Genomic DNA, 20,376 nt, shown 5'->3' on the forward strand with positions numbered 1-20,376 from the left:
GACCAATACAAAGTGGTGTACACGTGAGAAGTGGAACGAAAATCATACATGATTCCAAACATTTTTTTACAAATAAATAACTGCAAACTGGGGTGTGCGTAATTATTCAGCCCCCTTTGGTCTGAGTGCAGTCAGTTGCCCATAGACATTGCCTGATGAGTGCTAATGACTAAATAGAGTGCACCTGTGTGTAATCTAATGTCAGTACAAATACAGCTGCTCTGTGATGGCCTCAGAGGTTGTCTAAGAGAATATTGGGAGCAACAACACCATGAAGTCCAAAGAACACACCAGACAGGTCTGGGATAAAGTTATTGAGAAATTTAAAGCAGGCTTAGGCTACAAAAGATTTCCCAAGCCTTGAACATCCCACGGAGCACTGTTCAAGCCATCATTCAGAAATGGAAGGAGTATGGGCAACTGTAAACCTACCAAGACAAGGCCGTCCACCTAAACTCACAGGCCGAACAAGGAGAGCGCTGATCAGAAATGCAGCCAAGAGGCCCATGGTGACTCTGGACGAGCTGCAGAGATCTACAGCTCAGGTGGGGAAATCTGTCCATAGGACAACTATTAGTCGTGCACTGCACAAACTTGGCCTTTATGGAAGAGTGGCAAGAAGAAAGCCATTGTTAACAGAAAACCATAAGAAGTCCCGTTTGCTGTTTGCCACAACCCATGTGGGGGACACAGCAAACATGTGGAAGAAGGTGCTCTGGTCAGATGAGACCAAAATGGAACACGCTATGTGTGGCGGAAAACTAACACTGCACATCACTCTGAACACACCATCCCCACTGTCAAATATGGTGGTGGCAGCATCATGCTCTGGGGGTGCTTCTCTTCAGCAGGGACAGGGAAGCTGGTCAGAGTTGATGGGAAGATGGATGGAGCCAAATACAGGGCAATCTTGGAAGAAAACCTCTTGGAGTCTGCAAAAGACTTGAGACTGGGGCGGAGGTTCACCTTCCAGCAGGACAACGACCCTAAACATAAAGCCAGGGCAACAATGGAATGGTTTAAAACAAAACATATCCATGTGTTAGAATGGCCCAGTCAAAGTCCAGATCTAAATCCAATCGAGAATCTGTGGCAAGATCTGAAAACTGCTGTTCACAAACGCTGTCCATCTAATCTGACTGAGCTGGAGCTGTTTTGCAAAGAAGAATGGGCAAGGATTTCAGTCTGTAGATGTGCAAAGCTGGTAGAGACATACCCTAAAAGACTGGCAGCTGTAACTGCAGCAAAAGGTGGTTCTACAAAGTATTGACTCAGGGGGCTGAATAATTACGCACACCCCACTTTGCAGTTATTTATTTGTAAAAAATGTTTGGAATCATGTATGATTTTCGTTCCACTTCTCACGTGTACACAACTTTGTATTGGTCTTTCACCTGGAATTCCAATAAAATTGATTCATGTTTGTGGCTGTAATGTGACAAAATGTGGAAAAGTTCAAGGTGGCCGAATACTTTTGCAAGCCACTGTATGCTCCCTTGAGGTGTACTATTTTCTACTGAGAGCTTCTCAGAGTAAACCTTCCCAATCCTCACTTGTATTTGTCTTCCATTTAAGAAATCCATTATCCACCTGTACATCCGCCCCCTGATACCCAATTTGCTGATTTTAATTAGTAGGCCTTCTCTCCACATTATATTGTAAGCCTTTTCTATGTCAGAAAACACTGCAACTACACTCTCTTTATTTATTTCTGCTTTCCTGAGTTCATGTTCCGAACACAATACCGGATCCATTGTATTTCTCCCTCTTCTGAACCCACTTTGATGTTTAGATATATAGCCTTTACTTTCTATATAGTATATTAATCTTTCATTTATCATTCGTTCCATTACTTTGCAGACATTTGATGTTAAAGCTATAGGCCTGTAAATTTCCTGGGTTTGTGTCATCCCTCCCTGGTTTACGTATTGGCACCACCACAGCCTCCTTCCAGCTTTGTGGCAGTTTCCCACCCTCCCAAACTCTGTTATACAACTCTAACAAAAGATCTTTAGCTGACTCACTGAGTTGGTTTAACATGATATAGCATACCTGATCTTTTCCTGGTGCTGATAATTTAGATTTCTGGAGTACTCGAAGTAGTTCTGTCTTTGTAAAAGGAATATTTAATGAATCATCTGCATCCTCTACCAGTTCCAATAAGTCTCTGTTCTCTGTAATTGTCATTTCTCTTCCTCGTCGCCCTTCCTCACTAACATTGCCTGAACTGTGGATGTTAACAAAAGTTTTTGCCAACACATTTGCCTTTTTCTCATCTTTTACTGCTGTCACCTCTCCATCCCTCAAGATTGGATAACCATACTCCATTTTCATACAATTCATCCTTCTAATCATTGACCAAACGTTCTGTATTTTTGTCTCCCTCCCCACTGAATTACAAAACCCCCTCCAGAAGTCCCTCTTTGCATTTTTAATGGTTCTTTTTACCTTAGCTTGTAATCTTTTATATTCAATGAAATTCTGAAAATTGTGATTCTTCTTTAATATCTTAAAAGCCTTATTTCGATGTCTAATCACTTTATCACACTTCATCGTCCACCAAGGTACAATCTTCTTCTTCCTTCTACCTTCCTTCCTTTTTATCACAAATAGAATAATTTAACTCATCCACCCCCACATTCATATCAGTCTTTTGCATTTCTTGATCACTAACTATTCTAAATGTATCCCAGTCAGCATCACTAAAACACCACTTCTTCAACCCCTTATATCCTGTTTCTCTATAATCAACGCAATCTCTGTCATTATAGGATAATGGTCACTGCCTACAGTTGTCTCTTTCAGTACCTGCCATGAACAAATACCTGCCAATGAGTCTGACACTAATGTAAGGTCAATTGCGGATTCTGACCCTGTTCTAACATTTATTCTTGTATCACTTCCATCATTTACGGAAGACGGTCAAACAGTTTAACCGCCTATATGGCTTAAAATTGCCATCTGCTGTTTGGCGTGTGTAACAATCGCGAAAAACCAATAAGGACGAAGGACAAACAGTACAATGAAGCAAAGAAATAAGGAAAAAATAAATAGAAATCAACTAAACATAACATTCAATGCTAAAATGAATTATTCTGATAATAAATGCAAGTACATAGCTGTAATTTGGCATGAATGTGCTTTACTAGTTTTTCCAGCTTTACTCTAAAGAGCTGAATGATATGAACCAAGAACTTGGTAATTTTTGCAATAAATTGAAATTAGTTTAATTTTTTCCTGATTTCAAGCCAAAATAGACCAATCAGATGCTTTTCTAATAATTAATATCTTTCAAAGACCTGAAAACAAAACACTGCCAGAAAAAATACTGGTAAAATGAGAAACTTTATTTTACAACTGTTACATTTTTTTATTAAGACGCTTTAGTAGAGATTGGGGGATTGTATATGATTGTATATGATCTAATTGTATATGAGAGCATGAGGGTGGGAATAGATGTTTGTATCTGTGTGTGCCTGTTTGTCTGTGTCTATATGTCAGGTTGGGTATCAGGACGCCACCTCTCTGGGGACATCTCAGGCCCTCCAAGGTTTGAGGCCCATCTCCCCACCACTTCCCCTGCCGGTGGCAGACGCCCTCAGACATCGGTGCGTTGGTGGTTCTTTGTGTCCGGGGTGGCGCCCAGGTACCCACCGGCTCACTCCTTGGCGGCTGCTTATCGGGCATGGAGCCTGGGGCTCGCCGGGCCACCGGGGATGGGGTGCCTCGGCCCTCGGCCCGGGGCTCGGTCACTCAGGCACAGCTGGCTGCCGGCGGAGCTCACGGGCACGTCACTGCAGCCCCCCCCGGCTTCTGCTCCGCGGCTGCTGAGTGACCCCTCATCTGGGACTCTCCTCAGCTCTTTCTGGGATAGTGGCGCGGCTGCCCCTCTGTTGGTCTTCCTTGGTCTCTTGTGTTCTGGGGGCCTCTGGATGTCTGGAGTTTTGATCTCCTCCATACCTGCTTCATGCCCTGGAGGTCGGGGCAGTGGCCCCCCACACCCTCTAGCAGATCATTAGATGAAGGAACCTTTTAAAAACAAGCGCGTTCATGCTCACAGGTGCACACACGGGTGATCACACACACAAACTACACCCTTTTTGGCTCCTACCTCAAAGCACACACTGCACTGTCGATCTCACGTGCTGCACAATAATGTTTAATATTTAGTATTTACTGTCATATTCCCATATATCATTGTGATCTTGTTTATTACTCTCGTTTTCTTCTGCTTGCTTTCTTTTTTCTTTCTCAACAGGTGATCCAGGTGATCGATATATGTATTTTTTGTCTGCTTATTCTGTTGGTTTTGTTTTTGCCCTTTTTCCCGTCCCTCTTCTCAGCTGTTTTCTTTCCTCTTTCTTTCTCCCTTTCTTTCCACCAGTCAAGTCTGTCCCGTATTCAGCAAGTGAAAATAAAATAAACAATAAAGGTGAATCAAATGGACCATTACGGCAAGGCTGGGATGGTCCATTTGGTAAAGTAAATCCGTTGGGCATCTTTCTTCGCCTTTAGACAATAATTCTGATGGCAAAAGAACCAAACGGGACAGGTTAAAAAAAAAAAAAAAAAAAGAGATTGGGGGAGGATGAACTGGTGATGCCTCTGGGATAACAAATCTTTCTGCTGAATATGATCTCAAACTTCACACCAACATCAAAAGCATCAACATACTGCAAACCAGAATGCATGTAAGTCAGTAATGCATCACACAGTGAAATCAGTCTTAAACCCCTTAGAGGCGAGGCTCTCCCAATCAGAGCCTCGCTTTTTTTGATTTTCCAATTAGAGCCTGAATAATCTTTGTTACTCACCCCATATTAACAAAGATTATTCTTTGTTAATATGGGGTGAGCTCTTATGGTCCCGGCACAGCATTTCAGTTGGGTTGAGGTGTGGACTTTGGACCACTTGATACGTTTTTTCCTTTTTCCTGGTTTTTGTTAGTTTGTTTGGTTGGTTTTTTTTTACAGTGTCACTGAGCATTGCTTTGCCTGACCTTGGAGTGAATTTGCTGGGGAAGAGTGTGAGATTGTGTTAGCATACACCTGAATGCTCCTCACCAGAAAACTGCCAAAACCTCTACTTTTATAGAGGTGCTCATGCTGGTTATTAAAAAAACAAAAACAAAAACAAAAACAAAACAATCTTAGTAGCATTTCACATAACCTGAACATGTGGATAACTGTGAATAATAAATAATCCGCTCTGGACTGCAGCGACTCACACTGAATGATTGCACAGACAAGACAGACTGACATGGTTAATGATAGGAGGACAGCTTAGTTACAAAGAAAAATGTTGAACTTTGAATTTAATACTGACTACATATGCGCTGTTGTATAGTGTAGGCTGCTCTGTTGTATCAGACAACTGTGCATTTCTTCTGACAGACTCTGAGAGATAAGTGATCAGTGATCACTATCAGAAGATCACTGTAGTCCTGGCAAACTCCTCCAAGGGGAACGCAAGCCGACAATCAAAATTTTGGTGAATACGCTTTGACTTTGTCTTTGGTTTCATGAGCCTGTGGTGCATCGTGCACAGAGTTAACACTTAATATGAATGAAATCAAAGATTGCAATCCTGAATGCACTAAAATTAACCACTGACATTAACTTAGAAATGATTAACCCTGAATATACACGTAGGTCAGCCAGTGAGGATGTGTGGAAGTTAAAGATTACACATGAAGTAATAAAATCCAACCAGAGCAAACCAGCAGTCAGCAGTCTTACTTGTTTTTTTACAAGACCCAGCATTTTGCAACCTAGATGTATTTTCATTCTACTTAGATCCAGCTGTCAGTCAGCAGCTTGAGTGCAATGCCGACACCGATTTCATCCTTGCTGCTCGGGTCCTGTGCCCACAGTCTCAGATGTGTGAATGGGCTCAAGCACAGCCACATGTGGAAATCATGCTCCGCAGCTTTACTGCAGTGGTGCCGGTAAGTTTATGTGACTAATTTTTAGCACATGTGCAATACTGAGCAGCATAAAGATTCATTTTTTTTAGGTTTTATCATTGCGTTGGCTCTTCAAAACTATTATTTTACTTGCGTTAGTCATTTCATGCCCTGATTGTTCTTAGCCTTTAACAGTGAGACTGAGCTTGATTACTGTGCACTGGTGCATGTTTGAATGTATTTTTTATTTATTTGACTTAAAGGTAAATATTTGAACAATCTCCTCATTAATGACAATTGCGACCTGTGGATTCCACCTGGGTATTATCGGCAATAATATCACTAAAAGTGCACTAAACTCACAGGTTGTACCATCTGATCTCCGAACCCTGTGTTCTATATCAGGGCTCTTCACGTGGACAGTCCTCCTCAAAACCCATCGCTGACCACCAGCTATGTCCACGGCACCTCCTCCTTCTCCCTACTCCCCCTGACTGTGAGTCAGAGTCTGGATGCAACTGCCCAACGCTGGCCTGAGCGGGAAGCTGTGATCTTTGTGCAGGATGGCATCCAAAAAACCTTTGCACAGTTTCAACAAGACGTACGTGTCAGATTTCATCCATTTAGCTTTTGCTTTTTCATGCATGTGACAACCCTTACACATTATTTATATGTATTTAGTTATTGTTTTAGTGGTTGAATCTGACGTTTTAATTATATTAATATGGGCTTTTCCCATTAAGATCTGAGGTGGAGGACCTTTACTCTCAGTGGTGACTTTGCATAAATATCTGGTTGATTGTTAAACCTGATTACATCATTTTAAGAAAAACATGGATATAAAATGCGGTTCCTGGAAAGTATTAACCTGGTTTGATAGTGACTATCTGTGCACCTTCTGTAGTTTGTCTTTTGAAGACATTAAAAAATAAGATTAGCTGTGTTAAAAAGCCCATCTTACTGACATCAGAAAGAGACTTAAAAACAAAAAGAAAAGATAGAAGAAGCTTAAGTTTGCTGCTTTTTACCACAGAACCCTGTTAATAATTTTTAACTTTCGGAAGTGTTGTGTGTATTTTTTGTTGTTGTTTTTTTTGTGCAGGTTGACAAGGCTGCCGCAGGCCTCCTTGCTCTGGGGCTGAAGCGAGGCGATCAACTGGGAGTCTGGGGGCCAAACACATATCAGTGGATCCTTTTCCAGTTTGCTTCAGCCAAGGCTGGAATTATACTGGTTAGTGCAGGAGCTGTGTACATGCCCTTGAAACAGCTTTTACAGAACCCTAGCTTGTGTTATCAAACACAGTCAAATGTAAGTGACAAGGACTTTGAACCTGGCAGTTGCATAGAGGAGCTATTAGGTAATCTTACAATTTTATGCTTACCAGCTCAAAAATAATCTGTCATCATCACCTATAATATAATGTGCATGATCAGTCACCTTTCTCACTCACTATGTGTTAATAGACCTCTCTGCATTGAATCATACTTGTTAGTCTTTTATCCTGTCTTCCTTCTCTCACGTGAGGGAGTTTTTCCTTCCTACTGTTGCCAAAGTGCTTGCTCATAGGGGGTCATATGATTATTGGGTTTTTTTCTGTATGTATTATTGTAGGGTCTACCTTACAATATAAAGCACCTTGAGGCAACTGTTATTGTGATTTGGTGCTCTGTAAATAAAATTGAATTGAATGACATGGTATGCTTTTTGTAGTCTTTTGAAAAAAGACAGTGAAGCTTTGCATGGATAGAACTTTTTTCTTTGAACTGTTATCTTTGCAGGTGTCCTTGAACCCAGCCTATCAGGTAAAGGAAGTGGAGTTCACTCTACTAAAGGTACAGTCGGTTGGCCCTACTGGGACAATAGCCTGTATAGAAATTGAAACTGAACAGAAATTTTTAGCTTGCTTACAATTTCTATGCTGTACTTCCATTGTTTACTGATAATTTACTGGATTATTCAAGCGTATAAGAATTTGAATGTATTAAAACAGATTTGTTGCATCTAGGTCCGGTGTAAGGCAGTGGTATGTCCAACCAGCTTTAAAACCCAGAGATTTTGTGAGATGCTGAGGGAGATTTGCCCAGAGATTGGCACAACACCAGGAGGCAAATTTAAAAGCTCCAGGTTAGTCAGATTCAAATGTCCTTCCTCTGCTGATATTAAGGGACTATGAAACCTTTTTATAACTTATTACTCTTAAAAAATTGATAGTGTGAAGTTGAAGCTGTTTAGGATTTGAGACAAAGATATGGTCATGGGTTTTTTAGGTTGCCATACTTGCAAATGGTGATTGTGACCGACAGCAGACAGCCGGGGATGCTCCACGTAGATGATGTGATGCAAGCAGGGGAGAGTCGGCATCACAAAGAGCTGATGGATCTGCAGAGCAAGCTTTCCTTCGATGACCCCATCAACATTCAGTTCACATCAGTAAAATTCAGCGTTTCAACTTGTTCTGGGGCACACATGTATCATATTGACCTGTAACAACAATTAGAGCATTGAAAAAGATCTAATAATCATTCTGGTCATTGATTTGTGTAAGGGTACGACCGGGAACCCGAAAGGAGCTGTGCTTTCCCACCACAACATTGTAAATAATGCCTACTTTATGGGCCTCCGCGTCGGTTACGGATGGAGAGTAAGTTCATGTACGTGTTACTAACAAGAAGAAAGCACAAATAATAGTGAATTACTTCCTTATCTATATTCACCATCAGCCTCGGGTGCGAGTGTGTGTGCCTGTTCCGTTCTACCACTGCTTCGGCTCCGTGCTTGGGGGAATGAGCATGGCAGTTCACGGCATCACGCTAGTTTTTCCTTCCGCAGCCTACAACAGCTTTGCCAATTTAGAGGCCATTCAAAGTGAAAAGTACAGCACCACTCATCTTCACTATCATAAGTATCCAGCTGTACAAGAATAAGCACTTTCACAGATTACCATCCATGTCTTTTGTTTTACTCCAGGTGCAATTTTGTGTACGGTACCCCCACCATGTTCACTGATCTGCTAAGCCAAGATTTACAGAAATATGATTTGTCCTCAATTGAAGCTGGTGAGAGACCAAAAGACATATTAATGGGTTAAATTTGGAGTCATTTCTACACTTCATATTTGCTACTGCATTTTTAGGGGTCATGGGAGGTTCTCCGTGCCCTCCAGAGATTGTGAGAAGACTGACAACAGACATGAATATGAAGGAGATAACAGTGAGATGATACCTCTTCAGATAACACTAAAACTTACAGGAAAAGCACGTGCCAGCACATAGCAACATATGCACATCATTTTTTTTTCCAGTTATGCTATGGAACAACTGAAAATAGTCCTGTTACATTTCTTGGGTTCCCAGAAGACAACGAGGAGCTGAAGATAAACACTGTAGGATGCGTCCTGGGTCACACTGAGGTATAATTTCTTTCCCACACAAACCTTCATCTACACATCCCTCTAACACAGTGACACGTGGTATTTCTGCATGCCTTAACCTCAGGCTAAAGTGGTGGACCCCACTACTGGAGAGATTGTCCCTCTTGGGGCCTCGGGTGAGCTGCTGATCAGAGGCAGCTGTGTGATGCATGGGTACTGGGACGAGCCAGAGAAAACCCGAGAGGTGATCTCCCAAGACCGCTGGTACAGGACTGGGTAAGGTGGAGTGTCATATATGTCCCTAGATACAGTAACTGTTGAGTAGAGGGCATTTTGGGAAATGTAGTTTTTGTCTGTACAGTGACACAGCCAGTCTGAACAGTCTGGGATACTGCTCCATTGAAGGACGCATAAAGGACATGATCATTCGAGGAGGAGAGAATATCTATCCTGCTGAGATAGAGCAATTTCTCTACAAGCATCCCAAAGTAAAGGAAGTGCAGGTAAGATTAAACCACTGGGGGGCAGCATATGAGTACTAAGTAGTGTCTCTGTGTGGGTATAGAGCTAAAAAAATACTATTTTTGTTGTTGTAAACAATAAGCAGCCTCTGAGAATACGCATTAATCAGCTGTAGTGTTCGGTATAAACTGCAGCTCTTCCTTGCTGTGCTTTCAGGTGGTAGGAGTGAAAGATGAGCGGCTGGGCGAGCAGGTTTGTGCTTGCATCAAGCTGAAGGAGGGTCAGAGCTCCAGTGCAGAAGAGATAAGAGCTTTCTGCAAAGGCCAGGTAGGAAGAGATAAAACACAAGACTGCCAGCACCTGTAATCACTTTAAATTTAAGCATGACTGTAGCTTGCCCCTTCCTGCCTTTAGCTTTCTCACTTCAAGATCCCACACTATGTGTTATTTGTGGACAGCTACCCTCTCACGGTGTCTGGAAAGGTAGGAAACGTTCACACAAACATGCCATCTGTTTCCAGTATGCATGTATTTATATACTTATATACTGCATAACTGATATGAAATAAAATATTTTTCTAGATCAAGAAGAACATATTAAAGGAAACAGTGGAGAAGAAGTTGGGCCTTTAATTTTGTGTCTATGGTTGGAGAGCACCTGAAATGCATTTTTTCCATGTTCTTTTTAAATTGTTCTTTTTAAATTGTTCTTTTTAAATTGTAGTTGTGGGGTGCTATATAAATAAAGCTTATTATTACATTGTTGTTGTTTTTTTTTTAACCAACCATAAAACTTTCTTAACCAAACTATGAAACTTAAGTTGCTGAACTGTTCTGTTTTTGGTTTTTTTTGTTTTGTTAAAGATCTATGACAACACCAATATTTCACTGAATTAAAAGACAAATTGTACCATTGTGCAGTGTGACAAAAAAACAAAACAAAACAAACCTTTGGGAAAACCATGCTTTGGAAAAGTAAAAGTAAGCACTCCTTGTGCTGTGTCATCACGAAGCTCCTTCTTTAAACCACTACCACCCTTCTAAGCTGGGACACTGTTAAATGGCTGGTACTAATGGTGCTTTTCTATTCAGTTTGTGCACTCAAAGTTTTTTCTTATTACAAGTCTCATTTACACAGATGTTCAAATTATTGCTCTTTTTCTATGCCAAACAATTTGTAACCTAACATTCTCACTCCTGATGGATGCACTGGGTTCAATATCTTGCTCAAGGATACTTCAACACGAAGGCTGGAAGAGCCAGAGATCAAACCATCAACCTTCTGATTAGTAAACGAAACCACTCTACATCTTGATTCACTACTACTGTGTACATTGAAAAAAAAAAAAAAAAAAAAAAAACAAAAAACAGAAAACAAAACACATCCATCATATCAATCTTTATTTAAACAATTTGATATCATAATACAATGGGCTTAACCACTATACAATAGTAAAACCCATTATCTGAACACATGCCATACAGAATCTGAAATAAATAGGACCTTATTGCCAAATGTCAATATGCACAAAGTGGTAGGCAAAATTGCCATCTATACAAGCTATACACCAACTGTAGAACCAATTTAAGTAACAGGCTCCTATTGTGCCCCAAGTGGCATCAAATGATCAACTAACAATGAATACAATTTGTGTGAGCCTTTAGGGTGCAAAATGGTTGATGCTGAGGAATTAAACATATGTAAGTGAGGGGATGCAGAGCCAATAAGAAATCTGCTAAAAATTTAAGTATTGCCAAAATAACATTATTGTTATTAATGCACCATAACTCCAGATAAAACTGAGGGAAAAAAATAAATAAATTTAAAAAAATCCTTGAGTCAGTTTTAAGCAGTTTGATTTGTATGAGCCAAAAATGACACCCATCAATAATTAATAGCTGCTAACTCCTAACATGTCACAATGAGGTAATAAGCCTGGAACAACACGAACAAAAAAATCAATACATTAAATATTATTAAAAGGCAATACTGTTCTCTTGAAAAAAAACATCAGTGGACGTCCGCAGAGGAATACACTCGACAGCAGCAGAAACCTGTAAATTCAGGTTTAACCCAGAGGGGAGAACAAGCTGATATTTCCACAAGCACTCCAGACATCAGCCAGTAACAACTGCAGCACGGCTACATGGCTTTAAACAGTCAACATTCATTTCGGTCATTCTTCAATTTAAACACATGCAAGAAAAAAAGGAAAGAAAATAAAATCACATAGGAAAATTTCACTTTAAAGCATACTGTGAGATAAATTAGTTAATATGAACATATCCCTTTTTAGATATAGAACAATCTAAACAGAAATTAGTTTAACTGTGCAATGCAATGAAACAGAAAAGGAAGGAAAGTTCAACGGAAGCTGTGGTCTTTCATAGACCAGTTGTCAAGGATGAGTCTTCATATGAACTGTGGAATCACCTAGGTAACCGTGCCAGTTCAAAGTTGACATCTTAAGGTCAAAACATTGCAGTGACATTCATTCAAGCACAGTGCAGTACAGCTTTAGGCACAAGCAAGAAGAGGATGTGGTAGGAACATACACCAGTCAGCCACAACATTAAAACCACTAAAAGCAGATGTGAAAAATGATGATCACCTGGTTACGAAGCACTGTTCTGCTGCAAAGCCCCAGGTACTAAGCTTAACCCCTTGGCATATCACTCCCTGATGGTAGTGCCCTTCCTGCTAGAGGAGAACACACCCAGCCACACTCCAAAACAGCTCCTAAACTGCCTGAGAAAGAGTATAAGGCATTCATCTCCAGAGTCCCCAGCTCCCAAACTTACTGAACATCTGTGTGGGAGGCACCAGGACCCAGAGCATCTGCTTCCCATGCTCCCCAGACACCACAGCCCCTCCAGAAGCCCACCAGGTCCATGCCCCGATGGATATATACACAATTATTAGGAGAGTGCTTTCAATACTTTTTTGGCTGACTGGTGCAAATGACTGCACCTACTCACAGATGCACTTAGAGCTGCAAAACAGACACAAGCCTCTCTTGCACACACCGAGTTAAAAAATTCACACATCACTCTTTAACTCCAGCTCTGTTTTCATTCATACACACACCCTCTGTGTTCCCAGACTGTGTTGAGGAGATAAGAGTTTCTTTAGAGCTTTCTCTGGCTTGAGGATCCCCTCAATCACACACTCAAAGGCAGCATGCCCGGTGGAGACAGGGCTCTGGATGGTGTCATGGAAGTCAAGGTGCTGGGGTCCAATCCATTAACAGTGCTGCAGATGTCAAAAGACATGCTCAACATCAGCAAAGATATACACACAGCCGGGGTGTCCGATTTTAACATCAAACTAAATAACAGAAGAACAAACAGACAGGGAAAGAAGAAAAGCACATGCTAAAAGACTTACGTTTTGTCAAAGTAGGTAGTATGTAGTGAGTGAGAGAAATTGGTGGCATTGCTGTTGAGAAGCATGCTTTTGTCTGTGGAGTAGTTTTTTCTTGCTGCCTGGTCTTTGGCAAAGTTCCTACAGGCAGCAAGTTTAGACTCCAAAGCCTAATGACAAAACAGGAAATCTGAAATTAGCATCATCATAATTATCTTTCCTTTCTAGCATCGCTGAAAAGACTTGCTCCTCAGTGCAACATGTGCAGAGCTGTTTATTTTGTAAGTGTTCAAATGTAAAGACAAAACAGAAAAGTGAGTAACACCTACCCCGACTTTTCTCAGAAGGTCGCCAACAATGTTAAGAGCTGAGATTCTAGCAGAGGGAGTCAGAGACGAGTTACCGCAGCCGTTGGTCAGTGCTAGGACATATAAGCCAGAGTTAACACTCCTATTACAACTTTTACTCAAACAAGAGAAAAATGGAGTAAGAATAATTCTAACCTTTGGGGCTGATAAAAGAGTGCTCTATATTCTTTCCTACAGGTGTTGCTGGGAGGGATAAAGAGGCTTGTACAGCTGAATCAATCTTGTCTATGTCTAAGGTGGGCGAGCTGGGTGCTGACATCCTGTCTGTGGTCCTTTCTCGCACTGCCAGCTCCTGCCTCAGGTCTAAAGAAAAAAAAAAAAAAAAAAAAAAAAAAAAGAAAGTTAAGAAATACCGACTCTTGCACAGATGACGCACGGCCCAGAAAGGGGAAGAATGCATTTATGTGGGCTTTATCTTTACCTCGTGCTTCATCTTTCAACCGCTGCACAGATACAAGGAGAGACTCCTTCTCATCCAGCTCACTCTCCAGAAAGGCATTCCTTTCAATTGCCTGGTTCAAACGGGTCTCAAAGTCTTCAAGAGACACTATTGTAGCCCTACACAAACAGTGACAAGTATTTCACGAGTGCTGACATGTTTGAGGTAAATGCTAGAATACAAACAGAATTTGCACATTGCATGTCATTCTCACCTTTTTGCTCTCTCGAGGTCATCGTTGGCCTGTTCAAGCTCACGGACATATTTGTGGAGTTGATCCTTGATGCTGCGTGTCTGTCCCAGGTCGTCCTCTAGCAAAGAGATCTGTTTATAACTCTGGGCATATTGCTGCTCCAGCTTTTCCTGGAAGACATGGAAAATGTGCAGATAAGAATAGTGAGTCTATAAAGAGAAACAAGGACAATAAAGATGATTACCTAAGAGGTTATAATAAAGAAGTCACTTGGATGAGTGACGAAACGTTTCTCCCACAAAACGCTACGTCCAGATGAACAGATTCAACTTTTGGAGATTTACTTTCCTGGATGATTGAGAATGCATCAAGATGAAAGATGCTACTTGATGAGGAATCTAGTTTAAAAATAACATTTTATCCACTACAAAGATCAGCATCAGTCAGAACGAATCTCAGGACGGTCACAAGGTTTCAAAGAACATCGTTATCCGACGGTTGTTAAAGGAAGGCATAATTTATGAGCTCTCTGGTTCAGTTGTACAGTACGGTCACCAATATGCATAACCAAAAAAGCACACTGAAAACCGTGTTCATGTCTACTGTGATAAGAACTAGGCTTGTCTTGCAGTTTTCTATTTTCCTCTTCTTTATCCTGACATCCTATTAAGGAGTGCTGGAAGATTACCTAAGAGAACCCGGATTAACACCTACCATACAAATGAGACATTGGACCTTGTGTGCAGGATCCAACAAAGATCAGATAACCTCTTAGGTAATCAACTTTATTAGTGTCCTAGCCAAAGATAAACGCTTAATGAAGATCAAAAAGGCCCGTTACCTTGAGGTTGGACACCTCGTTCTTTAGCCTCTCGTTTTCACTCTGTAGGTCTCGAAGACGTTGTTCAGCTTGACCAAGTTGTGCCTCCAACTCAGCTTCCAGTTCTCTGCTCCCCTCCTGGAACTCCTGCAACTCCTCTTGGGCTTCATGGCAACTAAATGGCAAAAATACAGAGAGAGCGGTTAAAACCATAAACGGTCATTGTGATAAAAGCTTTCCTGTTCATCGTCCCCCATTCACTTCTGCACAGCTAACCGGCTGAATGACTGTGCCTATGAGCTCTAGAAAACTGACAGACCTTTGTCCTGCAAGCTGAGCCAAGCCAAGCATGTTCTCGCAGCTTTCTACCCCTCTAATGCCCAGAAATAAACCTGTATGAAAGCCAGTTACAGGTTCGTATTTGTAATCTGGCCTCTGTCAAAGAGGAAATAAGGGTTCAGCTCAGCATTGTCGAGTTAAGCATTCTAAATATACAGCTGAACTGTGACAGTAGCTGGTTCAAAAATAGGTGAGAAGAACAGGCATGCTGCCATGCATCTTCAGAGTGGAACGGGTTAAAGGTCACAAGCAGGAAAAAAACCAGAGGAGGATAACAGTTATGAAACTGGATGTTTTTTTACACACTAAATATTCCATAAAATATTAATTAATTTGTAAATGTATTTTTGTAAATACATTTACAAAAATAAATGTACAAAAAGGGAGGAAAAGGTTTTGAAATATCTAAATATAATTTATTTTTTCTCCTGCTGAGCTGACACTTGGTAACACTGGTCAGCTGACTCTGTGCTGGGATAATGCCCTCACAGTGGCTCCACAGAGCACTGAAATGCCAGCATCACACATGGTGCTTGATCAGCACACATAAGCCCTGTAACATAACTATGTAACCCTAATAGATTAAAATGGCCAATAGTATTCCATACATCAGAATGAAAAAAAGTTCTATTAGTGATAATGATAAACAATGTCACGGTTGCCTTGTAAATAAACTCAAAATAAAAAGTTTAAAAATATCACTTCAGTGGAAGGATATTCTGAGAAAATGCATGCCCTAAAAACTGCAACACACTATGGCAAATCTACTTGAAGCCACTTTTCTTTCCATGCACTGATGTTTTTTTTTTCCACCATGTGCCCACAGGAATGTCTCAAAGTAAGCAGAACTTTAACCCCTGCTGTGCACTTTTACACTTCTTCTCATAGACTGTACGTCCACAAATAGGAAAGGAAGACTAAACAAATTTCAAATGACACTCTTAAGTGACACTAATGCCTATCCTGTGGCCTGTGCCATTTCCTATTGAGTAAACCATGAAGTGTGTCAGTGCTGATTTCATTACTCTTTTCTGGCCATTTGCCTTATACGGCTAAACACAGCCTTCATGTGTGGAAACTTTTGGCACAAAGTTATTATGTAATCACATCTTTCAAAACTACTGCGCAAACCACATACTCAGCAAAACAAAGCAGCTGCTTATTATGCAAGGATCAGCATCTACTGTCTCCAAAAGCTGTTTTTCATCTTATGCTATATTTGAAGAATCGCTGTCATTCGATTTTCAACTCCGCTTTCTTTCAAGACAACTGCAAAATAAACTGCAGCAGTGTGTTATGTAACCTAATTTTGGCTTTATATCAAACTGAAATGAAAAACTCAGAGCACAACAGGCCTGTTCTTTGAAGAAATTAAGCCATACACACCAACTCACACCATAAATAAATTCAGGCATGCATTGCTGTCAGATGAGACACAAATGCCACCTACCTTTTCTTATATTTGAGGGCTTGGGACTTCCAGTAATCAACCTCCTCATCCTTTGACGAAAATTTGGGAATCATCTCTGTGTCCATGTCAGGGCAACCTGAGGATTGAAGGCACATTTGTATTAGATTTACTGATTTTTCATTTAGATTAGAATTTGTAACGAAAAGCTAAACTACTAAACGAACAGCACAGCAGTTTTGCCATTTGCATCCTCTGACATGTTAAATCAAGCGGAGCACATTCTGTTCTTATCTCAGAGCAGAGCCACCATCAAACATTCTCCTCATTCATCACTGGAGAAGAAAGGCCCTATCTCAGCGACAGATCATCCTGACCGCATAACCCTGTCGGATGAGGTCGTCCATCCTCAGTTACTCATAAATCAACAATGCTAAGAAAAAAAAGCCAACTTAAATACAGTTTTTAAGCAATTTAAGCAGAAATAATTGATAATAATGTGTGCTCAGTGTACCAATGCCTTTATATACCTGGGAAAGCCTCAGTGATATGCGCATTTAATCATTAATTTTTAACCTCTTAGCTCGCTTAACTCATGCAACTTCAACATGATGAGTTCATTTGCTAAAAAGATCAACGTGTGAGTCCAGTTCTGAAATTTTTCACAAGTGGTACGTCTTTCATCTTCCTTCCTGTTTGCAGAATTAGCACTTTAACAGACAGTCGTTCCTCTTTTCTGGTGAGCAATTAAACTCTGTGATGTATATGGACCTACGCAACTGTTGTCAGGGAATCATTAAACACATCTGGAAAGAGCTGCTGTTGGCGTCATGTGTGCATGTGGGGGTCTGGTGAAACAGCTGCCAAAACCAGCACTAGCACTGCTGTAGGCCCGGGAATATTTATAAACTGGCCCTGGCTTCTAAGGATTTCCTGCAGATAGGACCAGCAGCAAGTGGACATGACACAGGAAAACCCTGAGCTGAAATCAAATGTGCTCTGATTATTGTGTAAACTGCCTTGACAAAAGTCTCCTATGATAAATAAATAAATAAATAAATAAATAAAGAGAATCTAGTGGCTTGCTTGGCTTGGGCCTGGGTGTTGCTTCTAAGTCTAGACTCAGAGAGATGATGACTTTGACTGCAGTTTCCTTTACAAGATTCCTCAGAGATGCCGTCATGAACAGCTTCCCATCTATAAGACCCTCACGTGTCAGCACGCTGCAGACCATAATAATGAGGGAGTAACAGAAAGTAAGGGAAATTTTTCAAAGCTTCCTCTGACAAAACATGCTGGCTGTCAGGAGAGCAGACACAACACTCTAGGGAAGTACCTAAAAAGTTTCTTTTGATTTACTAAACAAAAATGAAACACTACTCATCTCTCTCAATGCTAGGATACAGAGAGGCTTGAAAGGGATCTGGTGCTTTCTGCTGAATCCTCTAGCCCATCAAAGCCCTACACAGGACAATAACCCTAAGTCATATCCTGTACCAGGTAAGAGCAGAGACAGTCAGAACAGGATAGCTCCTGTTATCTTTCATTTCCTTTGGATAGCTCTCTGGTTCACCCCTGGATCTATTTGTCTACTGCAACAATACCGCTACAGACATGGCCCGAATCCAGCAAAGATCTGGAAATTACAGACATGGGAAGGCAAGTAAAGAGAGTGCTTCCTTTTCCACATTCTTGTCTCTGTGTCCTGTGTTGATGCTGACAAAGTCACCTTTTCCCCTACTGTACAGAAAAATCCAAATTTTTCTTCAGATTCCTTCTTGGAGTTTTGGTGGTTTGTATAGCTTTATAGGGTGTGGTGGCACAGCCCCTGACCTGGGTCCATATTTTGGTCCCCATGTTATGGATTAGCCACCATACAGACAAACATGTTTAATGAGAGAAAAAAAAAAAGCTTAAGAGTCAATAAAAAGCATGATATCAAGAACCTCTTATTGATTATGTGACGGTTGGTTTTGATCTCAAATGTATCAAAAGGTGTAGTTCAGCCCAGCAGCTACAGGCTGTTATTTAACGACGCCGATGATTTTTAGACGTTTTAACGTGTCGGTGTCTGATACTGGGAGGTATGACCGCACAGAGGCTCGGGCTCACGCCAGAAACCGTCGGCTCGCTCTCGCGTTACAAGTAAAAATGCAGCACACAGAACGAGCGGGATTTAAAGGCGTATGAAGCAAACATTTAAGGTGACAGTTCTCGATATTTATCCCGAAATAACCATATAATCTTCGTAACGTTTAGGAGAGTAAAGTCTAAAAAACACACAGACAAATGCCTCGACAGCTGGTTACACGGACAGGTCAAACATTAAAAACGCGTTAGAGGTAAAAGTTACGAGATTTAAACGGTTACCTGCTCATGTCAAGTCGGTCTACTGTTGTCTTCCAGCCGGTAAAACACCCAACGATACGCAGAGCTCCTCTTTGCCGGGCCTCGGGTGATACTGACGTTTCCAAGTGAGGTAACTGAGCTCTGTTTAGGAAATTGCCAACGCGTCTCCCGGAACCAACGTAAATCCTGACAGGGGCGTACGTGATGACGTAGTTTCACGTTACATCACACGCAGGGCTGCTATTGAAATAGATCTTCGAGATTTAACCACACGCCACACCCTTTTTTTTCTTCTTTTTTGGACTACCTGGAGCTTCACAGTAACCTGAAGGGAGTGAACCTCCACCAAACAATAACTTTTTTTTTCTATTCCTTGAAATGTCGTCAAATAAACAGGCATGAGTATCAAACCCATGCCTATCAAATAATTCAAGCAGAAAAAAACAACAAAAAGGGCAAATATCAAACATAAAAAAATACATTTAAAAACTTAAGTAAATAGCATGTAAAGAAAAAATTGTTCTTTTTCACACAAAGTACATACATTACTGTTAAGCTTAAACCAATCTCAAACTTTCAGCACATGGACAAATATTATTGATTAGCTTGAAATGAACTTATTTCACTTTTATTTTTTTCGAAATGTTCAGATAGTTTGGATCTTTTAAGATGCTAATTGTCTACTTTCAAAGTATAAATATAATTTAATTATTTTATATGATTGCTTGATACTTTAACCATCTGAGGTAATAAAGATAACAAATATATGTGATGATGATATCTTTGATGCTTCATCAGCTTTAGTTGTAAAACTGCTTAGTACTGTGATACCTTTGAAATAGGTCTAGGTGACAGGCCTAGGTGGTGTGACTCACCCTCCTGATTTCTCAGGTGGCTCCTTGGGAAAAATCTTTGAAGAATACGCGTAAAAAACTGAAACTGGAACAAAACAAACAAACAAACACGCAAACCAAAACTTCACAACCAGGGGAACCAGTCAGTTACGTCACTGTTCCCACTGGCAACAGGACCTGTTTTACATAGCAGCTCGTCTCCACCTCAGGGAGGATTCCCATTTGCCTCCACTCCAGGTGTAGGTGAGGGAGGGTCAGGGAACAGGAATCGGAAATGACCATTCAAAACAAAAGCAACCTTGAAAATTGTCTTAAAAAGCACTGTACGTGATTGTACTGTGCCCTGTCATAACACATGTGGTCTTACGTAATATGCTGTAAACAGATGTTACATATATACAAAGGAATTTTTAACTAACACTGGTAAATGAAGTTAATTGAGGGGTTATACCATCATGTTCAAATGTTTTAGATAATCTTATAGTCCAAGTTGCCTTTGAAACA

General features: G+C 40.8%; 2 protein-coding genes across 2 annotated transcripts; one reads left to right on the top strand and one right to left on the bottom strand.

Moving 5' to 3' along the window:
- The first annotated feature begins 5,718 nt into the window (after positions 1–5,718).
- Positions 5,719–10,496, top strand: LOC116317706 (medium-chain acyl-CoA ligase ACSF2, mitochondrial-like). Its single transcript, XM_031736559.2, has 16 exons — positions 5,719–5,947; positions 6,311–6,506; positions 7,008–7,136; positions 7,685–7,738; positions 7,912–8,030; positions 8,174–8,336; positions 8,452–8,547; positions 8,627–8,778; positions 8,874–8,962; positions 9,040–9,116; positions 9,208–9,315; positions 9,401–9,552; positions 9,638–9,779; positions 9,955–10,065; positions 10,153–10,221; positions 10,321–10,496. The coding sequence occupies exons 1-16, from the start codon at positions 5,826–5,828 to the stop codon at positions 10,369–10,371; spliced, it is 1,830 nt and encodes a 609-aa protein (XP_031592419.1). The 5' UTR covers positions 5,719–5,825; the 3' UTR covers positions 10,372–10,496.
- A 626-nt stretch (positions 10,497–11,122) lies between these two features.
- On the bottom strand, positions 11,123–19,202 carry ndel1b (nudE neurodevelopment protein 1-like 1b). The gene is made up of 9 exons (XM_031736527.2): positions 19,040–19,202; positions 16,712–16,808; positions 14,944–15,097; positions 14,124–14,272; positions 13,892–14,028; positions 13,606–13,773; positions 13,432–13,523; positions 13,127–13,272; positions 11,123–12,991 (listed from the first exon to the last, which is right to left on the bottom strand). The coding sequence occupies exons 2-9, from the start codon at positions 16,795–16,797 to the stop codon at positions 12,901–12,903; spliced, it is 1,023 nt and encodes a 340-aa protein (XP_031592387.1). The 5' UTR covers positions 16,798–16,808; positions 19,040–19,202; the 3' UTR covers positions 11,123–12,900.
- Positions 19,203–20,376: the final 1,174 nt, after the last annotated feature.

Source organism: Oreochromis aureus, linkage group 4 (assembly GCF_013358895.1).
Source record: "Oreochromis aureus strain Israel breed Guangdong linkage group 4, ZZ_aureus, whole genome shotgun sequence".
Taxonomy (NCBI): Eukaryota; Metazoa; Chordata; class Actinopteri; order Cichliformes; family Cichlidae; genus Oreochromis; species Oreochromis aureus.